General features: G+C 42.0%; 1 protein-coding gene across 1 annotated transcript; it reads left to right on the forward strand.

Moving 5' to 3' along the window:
- Positions 1 to 7,153: 7,153 nt before the first annotated feature.
- LOC131220247 (fasciclin-like arabinogalactan protein 21) lies at positions 7,154 to 8,385 on the forward strand. The gene has a single exon (XM_058215201.1). The coding sequence runs from the start codon at positions 7,154 to 7,156 to the stop codon at positions 8,216 to 8,218; it is 1,065 nt and encodes a 354-aa protein (XP_058071184.1). The 3' UTR covers positions 8,219 to 8,385.
- Positions 8,386 to 8,603: the final 218 nt, after the last annotated feature.

The following is an 8,603-nucleotide window of genomic DNA, read 5'->3' on the forward strand; positions in this document are numbered from 1 at the left end:
GGGTTACGCTAGTCCGGACCAGGGCCAGCCCTACAAGTTAAAAGTTACATAAAGTTGTTCATCAACCATCCATACGTCCAAATTATTTCACCATCTAAACTGGGGTCCATATTTTGGACGGTTTAGATATGCCTGTGTATTGTGGACGGTTCATCATCCATAACACTACCAGAGTATCAAAGTTCTTATCATTATTATGTACATTAAGTACATTGATTATGTGGTATATGTTACTAGAAAGCGGATTGGGTGAGACCCCAGACTGGCTCAAGACGGTGGGGCCCATCTTGATGCATGTATTGTGTATCCATGCCGTCCATCAGTTTTTCCAGATCATTGCAGGACATTATCTCCAAAAATAAGAAGATCCAACTTTCAAGTGGACCATAACATAGGTAACAGTGGTGATTGAACGTCCTACCATTAAAAAATTCTTAGGGCCCATCGTGATGTTTTTGTAGGGTTTATTTTCCATCCAATCTGTTTATAAGGTCGCATAAGCACATGGATGAAGGGAAAAAACAAATATCATCTTGATCCAAAACTTTCATGGCCTAGTAACGGTCAATCACCATTGTTTCCTATGGTATGATCCACCTGCTACTTGGATCTACTTCACTTTTGGATAATGTCTTAAAATGATCTATAAAAATGGATGGGCCGCATGGATATAGAATCCATATGTCAAGGTGGGCCCCACAATAATTAGGTACTGTCTTGGGGGAGTCCGGGTCTCACCTAATCTGCTCCCATGTTACGTACGCGGATGTATGGGTATTGTCCACACCGTCCATCCATTTTTTTTCGTATCATTTTAGGGTATAGGCCCAAAAATGAGTCAGATACAAGGCTAAAGTGGACACCACAGGAAGCAGCGGTGATAATGATTCTCACTGTTGAAACTTTTTTAAGGCCCACCTAGATGTTTATTTTCCATCTAACCTATTCATATAGTTACAAAGACCTGGATGAATAGAAAATACAAATATCAGCTCCATCCAAAACTTTTATGGCCCCTAAGAAGTTTTCAACGATAGAGTTTAGTCCCCATTGTGTAGTCCTCTTGAGCCCTGTATTTGCCTCATTTTTAGGTTTATACCTTAAAATGATTAAAAAAGAAAAATAATGATAAAAAAATAAAAAAAATAAAAATGGATGGATGGTGTGGATAAGACCCATATATCAGGGTGGCCACTAAAAGTTCCTGCCCATTCCTAGCTGGAGACAGGCGGTGGTAGGACGCAATCTGCCTCCCCATGTTACTAATTAATAGGGCTGTACAGAAACCGAGTTAGCTTGGTTAAGTCGCTCTACTCAAAAAAGCTCGATTCGACTCCGTTCCAAATTGAGTTCGAGCCAAGTCGAGTTGAATTTTTGAGCTTGAAATTTTTTTGAACCGAGTTTGAGCTTGCCCGAGCTCAGATCGACTTAGATTGAACCCAACTCTAATCGAACTCGGATCGAACCAGTTCAGTGACTCGGTTACTTTGATATTAATGTTGCCCAATAATGCTCACCAACTGTTTGATGAAATGACTCAATGAAGTGTGGGCTGGTGATAAGGAAGGTATGTATATGAAATAAACACAGTTTTTATTTTTCTTAATTTTAATGTTGCCTAGAAGGTGTTTGATGAAAAACCTGTAAAACTACTATTGCTGTTTTACATACAGTGAGAATTTGAAAGTGCAGTCCATGTGTTTGTGAAAATGCTGCACAGGTGAACTCGGCTCATTCTTGACTGGAACTCGCCTTGAACTGGCTTGAGCTGCTGATCGAACCGAGATGAGCTGGCCAATCAGGCTCGAGGACCGAGCTAAACCCAGCCGAGTTCGAGCTGGGGTCAGCTAGTGGCCGAGCCGAGCCGAGTTTGAGCTGGGGGTCAGCTAGTGGCCGAGCTGAGTCGGGTTGTGCCAAGTTCGACTCGGTTCGACTTGTGTACACCTCGTAATTAATATGTACTATGTAGTATACACCCAAGAAATCTGTTATGCTCGGGCAATATCTAAGAACCTATTGATCTAGGCCAACCCAGCCCATTTAGGGTTTCAAGGAATTTTTGATCATATACCATGCAGTGGGGCATGCTTAATGAACGGTTCAGATCTTATACAAAAGTTGATGGATGGGCTTGAAATTGTGATGGCTATAATTATTACGGGCCATGCTCAGGCTTGTTTCTTCGACCCATTTCTACCCCTGGCCGGGCTCAGGTCTGGGTTGACAGGCCTGGTCACATAGGCTTGTTTGAAGGGTTGAATGCTAATCAATTTATTATGCCTGAACGAAGACATAGGCTTCAAAAAAAGGTAGAGCAACTGGGTCGAACCCAAGTCCATGAAAGACTCAGACCTGATCTCGAGTCATGACCAGGTCGAGCTTTCTCAAGTCTTGGGAAATCTAGTCGAGTCAACCCAACCATTCATCTTGGCACCATGTGGGGCCCACTAGGCGTTTGTACAACAACAAGAGCAGGATGGTTTCCCAGTAACACATTCAACGGTTGAAGGGTCAATGCATTTCCCTCATCCAAGGAATCCCCTATTCCCCTTACAGGCGTGTATCATTGCAGCACAGGGTCCTTGATTGAGAGGGAAAATTGGGGAAAGAAATTCATACGGTTGAAACCTTTCTGGGCTCTACCTTGTTGTTTATATGTTATCCAAACCGTTTATAGGATAATTCCCAATGGGATGAAGTGAAAACACAAAAAATATAGCCTGATACAAAACTAAAAGTTGATAAGAATTCTTCAACGGTGCTCACTGAATTTCCACTGTTTCCTCTTGTGTGGTCCATTTGAGTGTTGGATACACTTCATTCTTGGTCTTATGTCCTAAAATGAGCTACAAACAGATGGACGGGGTGGATTTCTCAAAAACATATCGGTGGGTCCACCCAGCATCCTTGCGCAGGAACTTAGAACTTTTACGTCAGGACACTTCTTTCATTGGCTGGTTGCAGGTGAAAGAGAAATTTACCACCGTAGATGCCACCTTTTATCCAGATGTTTTTTGGAAACAAAATAAACTTAACGTACCAACTCAGACCTTCACGCACAGTAAATTTGGGGACAAAAATGTCTTTAGTGTTACTTATAGCTACGGATTATAACCGTAGCCATAGTTAAGTTAAGCTGCTCTACAACAATTTGGCAGGCCTCTATGGCCATGGATTATAATCATTGCCATAGGTACTGTAGGCCAATCTGACAGCCAATCCCGACAGTGGGACAGGACATTAAATCGGGGTCAATCAGGTTAGTGGGACAGTGACTTGGGGTCAACTGGGTCAGTGGGATGTGACTTTTTGGGCCATTCTCCATCCACAATAGGGGGCCCTAATTTGATGTGGTTTATAAGATTTCTTTGGCAAATAAATCCTCTGCAAAGGTTTGCATTTTCTCCATTTTGCACTCCTATTTGTATTTTTGATGAATTTCTGTATCTTCTAAATGCTTTCTTGAGCTTTTTTTAACCATTGATTGGCATAGTCATTTTATATGCTAGGCTAGGACAAGCCCCACAACCATCTGCTAGGCTAGGACAATGTCAATCAATGGTAAGATTTTGATGAGTAAACATGATTCATTTGTGGTTTTGATTTTTGGTAGAAAAGTTAATTTATATTTTATTGATGAAGTTGAGGATATGATTTGAGTGTCCCCATAGGGTCTGCATTTACTTGGTTGGTAGGAAAGAATTGGGTGTATACAGTGAACAACTTGCAGAAACTACAAATGATCATTCCTGATGTTTACATTGGGTCTCTTTTGGATGTGGAGTCAGTTAACCACCTGCTTGTTCACTGCATCTTAGTTAGAACAGTTTGGAGTTGATTTTTTATGTGTTCCAGTGCACTTGGGTGGTGCCAGATTCTATTGGGGATTTGTTTGCAGCTTGGCGTGTGGTGTTAATGCTCTTGACGGGAAAGCACTAAGTAAATTATCGCTTCTAGCTAGATTATTAATTGATTTGGGTTGAACACAATGAGAGATACTTTGCTAACCATTATGGTGCCTTGCTCTCATATGCAACATACAAGGGACTTAATCCAAGCTTTTTGTAGATGTAGCTGAGGAGAATCCTAAGCAGTATCAAAATGTCCCGAGTGATAGCTTAATTCTACTAAATAGCGGCAAGATCAGAAACTATTCTTTAATTTCAGAAGCTAACCTTGTACAATTTACTTAAATCAATGGTATGTAAGCTGGACTACGGGTACTAAACAAATAAAATATCATATTCGCTAGCTTCCATAGACATTTTCCTCAGTTGTAAGTCATCTGGTATAAAGAGCTTATCCTTCTCTATTAACCAAATTCCATCGCTAGAGGCAGTTCAGGAGGGCAACCTGGTTATTTTCTCTTTGGGAATCTCGTCAGTTTTGGAGTTCCAATTTTCAAGTACATGAGTCCAAAAGAAGTAACACTTCGCCAAACTCACTTCATGTTGATCATTTAATTCCCAGTCGTTCCACAGGTTGACATAGTTATTGGTCGAGGGAACCATTGAAATTGAGTGGGGCAAAAAGACTATCCCTGTCATGAATCACAGAACCCTTTGAACTCACCCACTCCCTGTCTTGAAATTGAGCGGGGCAAACATGAAATTCAGCAGGGGAAATTGGAAATTGAGCGGGGTAAACACGAAATTTTAGCGGGGCATACAGGAAATTCAATGGGGCAAACATGAAATTCAGGTCGGGAAACATGAAATTCAGTGGGGCAAACAAGAAATTCAGCGGGGCAAACATAAAATTCAGCGGGGCAAACTAGAAATTGAATGAGGCAAATATGAAATTTAGCAAGGCAAACATGAAATTCAGTGAGGCAACCAAGAAATTGAGCGGGGCAAAGATGAAATTGAGCAGGCAAACATGTAGCGGAGCAAGCATGAAATTGAGTGGGGCAATCAAGAAATTCAGCAGGGGAAACTGAAATTCAGCTAGGATAACATGAATTTCAATGAACTTGAAATGAAATGAACTAGCCTAACACATAATTGAAATACAATTGAACTAGCCTAATATGAATTTCAATGAACTTGAAATGCGATTGAACTAGCCAAACATCAAATTCTAAGATTATTACTTAGGGAATTCAACCAATCATGAACTAGGAATGTCGACGACAACTCAAGCATATTGCCGAGAAGTCGGTTAAATAGACCAAGAACTCTTAAAATTTGAAATCATTTTGATCTGTATGCTTTTATCGTTCTGAGTTAACTAAATTGGGCCCAAGATTCAACTTGAATGTATGTGGACTATCCACGACATTTATCCATTTTTCTATCTATATTAAGGGTTTGAGCCCAAAATCCAATTTTGCTTCCTACGCCCCACAATGATGTTTTATTTGTAATTCATTATGTTCATCAGATGATGTATACATAGATGAACCAAAGGCCCACATGCAAGCTTTATCCACAGGCGATATATGAAAATATACCTGTGGTGCGTGCTTTCCATTTTCAAAAGATGAGGAAATGCTGATGTATGGAGAGGATGCAATCCAACGAGAGAATGGTGTGATCTAGTGGAGGGATTTTCGTGCCGGAAAAAATGGGTTTTTTTGTCTTTCTTAGTAGAAAGGGAGTGAAAACAAAGCAACGACAGTGAAAGGAGGGGTATTTTCGTCCTCAAATTCGTTGTCTGTGAGTGAAGGTCTAAGTTGGTAAGTTAAGTTTGTTTTGCTAAAAAAACTACTGGATAAAAGATGGCATCTACGGTGGTAAATTTCTCTAAGGGAAACGAATTGGCTACTCCCCTGCCACCAGCCTGGTGGCTAGTGGTCGATGCTCCGTCGGCCGCAACATGATGTATGTGTTTCATCCATTCAGTTGATTCATTTTTACAGATCATTTTAGAATTAATCCCAAAAATGAGAGGAATATAAATCTCAGGTGGACCACACCACAGGAAAACAATAGTGATTGGATATCCACCATTAAACTCCTCCTAAGGCCCACTTTACTGTTTATTTGTCATCCAATCTGTTGATTAGGTTATACAGACCCAGATGAAGGCAAAAAACAAAGATCCGCTTGATCCAAGACTTTTATGGCCCCCGAAAAGTTTTTAATGGTCAATGTTCATTCAACACTGTTTCCTGTAATGTGGTCCACTTGAGACTGGGATATACCTCGTTTTTGGTCTCATATAATAAAATGATCTAGAAAAATAGATGGACGGCATGGATGAAACACATACATCATGGTGGGGCCCATAGAGCACCCACCATCAGCCATTGGCTGGTGGCAGGGGAGTAGCCATTCCGTTCCCGGTTGCAGGGAGCTTAATAGATGGACAGGATCGTACGATGTGGTAAAGCGTGGCCCATAAATGCTGAGGCCCAGCAGATGCAAAGGTGGTGGGCCCCACCTGTCCAATTGCTAGATGGAGGGGCCTTGTGGTCATTTAGGCCATTCAATCTTAAATGACCAAATGCCCTAGCCACTATCTTAAATCAGGAACCACCATCCCTATTTAAAATGAGGGCATTGTGGTCATTTCTCGAAACACTCCGGTGGCAGGTTCCTCTGCAACGTGTAGAATAAGCTTATTCTACAACGCGCTGTGTGGGACCCACCTTGATGTAATACCAAAATCCAATCCATACATAAACTCCTACCCTTCAATTACAACCTGTAACCTGAAAATGATCCTTATAAAAGACATAGGTGGGTCACACCACAACGAAAAGTTGGGACGGTGAAACCCACCGTTAAAACCTTGTAGAGTGTCTGGGGCCTACAAAATATTTTATATTCCATCCAACCAGTTCAGAAGATAGCCTCCGTCAGGTTGAAGGAAAAATAAAAAAATCAATCCAATCTAAAACTCGGGTCGGCCACACCATGCGATAATAGAGGTTTTACGCATGATTTTACATGGTGTAGCCCACCGGAGTTTTAGGATCCAAAGAGAACACAAGGAGGTGCACATGATGGACGGATTGGATTGTGTCCAATCTGGACCCCTAAAAAAAAAAAAAAAAACCAACGTTGAAAGGTGAGTTTTAAATCCCAACGGTTTTCTTGCTCCTTTCCCTCCAAGAAAACGGTTTTCTCGCTCCTTTCCCTCCAAGAACACCACTTGCCCATCTCTCTCTCTCTCTCTCTCTCTCTCTCTCTCTCTCTCTCTTCCCAAAATGCCTTTCCCTTCCTGCTCTTCTTGCGTCCATGCCATCACCTACACCGTCCTCTCGATCACTCTCGCAGTCTTTGCAATCTGCTCAGCCTCTCAATCCCACAAGACCCAAATCCCCGTTTCCCCAGCCGACGACCACTCATCGTTGCCGGCCCAAAATCCATCCACCAATGCCATGGAGGCCCTACAGAAATTGGGCTACAATATCTCGGCCACCCTCCTCCAGCTCCCCTCTGAGCACTTCCTTCCACCCTCCCAAGGGACCCTCTTCCCCATCGTCGACCGTGCAATCTCTAACATCTCCCTCCCACCCCAATTCACGACAGATTTTCTCCATTACCACACCTCCCCTAAAAAACTCACCTTCCAAGATCTCCTACTGCGCCCCCTCAACAGCTGCATCCCAACCCTTCTCCACCAAAAGAATCTCATGATCACGAAAATCAACCAAGAAGAAAGAATGGTGGAGATCAATCAGGTCCCAATATCTCATCCGGATATCTACACTGACAGCCATTACACGATCCACGGCATTCTTGCGCCGTTCTACTCCCCCAAGCCCGCTGATTTCCTGATTAGCAATGATCTGATACCGTCACCGACGTGCAACGAGAATGCTGGCCTGATTGCGAATCCTGATGGTGAAAGAAATGCAGTCCCATGGCCTCAGATCATCCGGCTGCTTGGCTTGAATGGATTCACCTCATTTTCAATTGGATTGCAATTGGTTCTTGATGGGATTCTTCAAGATTTTGGGAATTTGAGTTCAGTTACGATCTTCGCTCCACGGGATTACGGGTTTTCCTACATCCCTTCGCCATCGCCGTTGCTTGAAAAGGCCATTAGACTTCATATCTTGCCTCAGAAAATGTCTTACAGCAGATTGGCTCAGATGCCCAATAAAGAATTTCTTCCGACGCTGATTCCCCGTCGGGATCTCCAAATAACCAACACCGTTGATTTTGCTGAGATTCTTTCGATCAACAGAGTGGAGGTTACAGAACCAGATATCTTCTCAACGAAGATGTTTGTGATTCATGGAGTTTCATGGGCCTTTGAGTTTTGAAGATTCCTTCATGATTCGGATCTCACGGATTGCAAATTGACGAGTTCCTTTGATTTTTCTACTGTTCTTGAGCTCATGTTTCTGTGATTTTCAAGTGCATGGGTGTAATTCTGTAATCTTGAAAGTTTTGGGTTTTTTGCTTTGTGTAGATGGATTAAGTTGGAAAAAATGATTGTTTAGTTTTTTGTAATTTTGATATCCTTTTGTTCTGATTATGGCTGTGTTTGGCAGTTTGGTTACATGGAAATTTCAGGAGCTGAGCAAATTGTGAATTTTGAATTTTCTAGAATTTGCAAAAATTACGAAATGGGGCTCCTGTGTTATACTGGAATTTGGAAAGAAAGATCTTTCTTTTTGCATGGGCATGGGTGAAGTTTCATAAATT

Source organism: Magnolia sinica, chromosome 12 (genome assembly GCF_029962835.1).
Source record: "Magnolia sinica isolate HGM2019 chromosome 12, MsV1, whole genome shotgun sequence".
Classification (NCBI taxonomy): Eukaryota; Viridiplantae; Streptophyta; class Magnoliopsida; order Magnoliales; family Magnoliaceae; genus Magnolia; species Magnolia sinica.

Coding starts and splice junctions, on each gene's coding strand:
- LOC131220247 (XM_058215201.1), top strand. CDS start 7,154: ATGCCTTTCCCTTCCTGCTCTTCTTGCGTCCATGCCATCACCTACACC.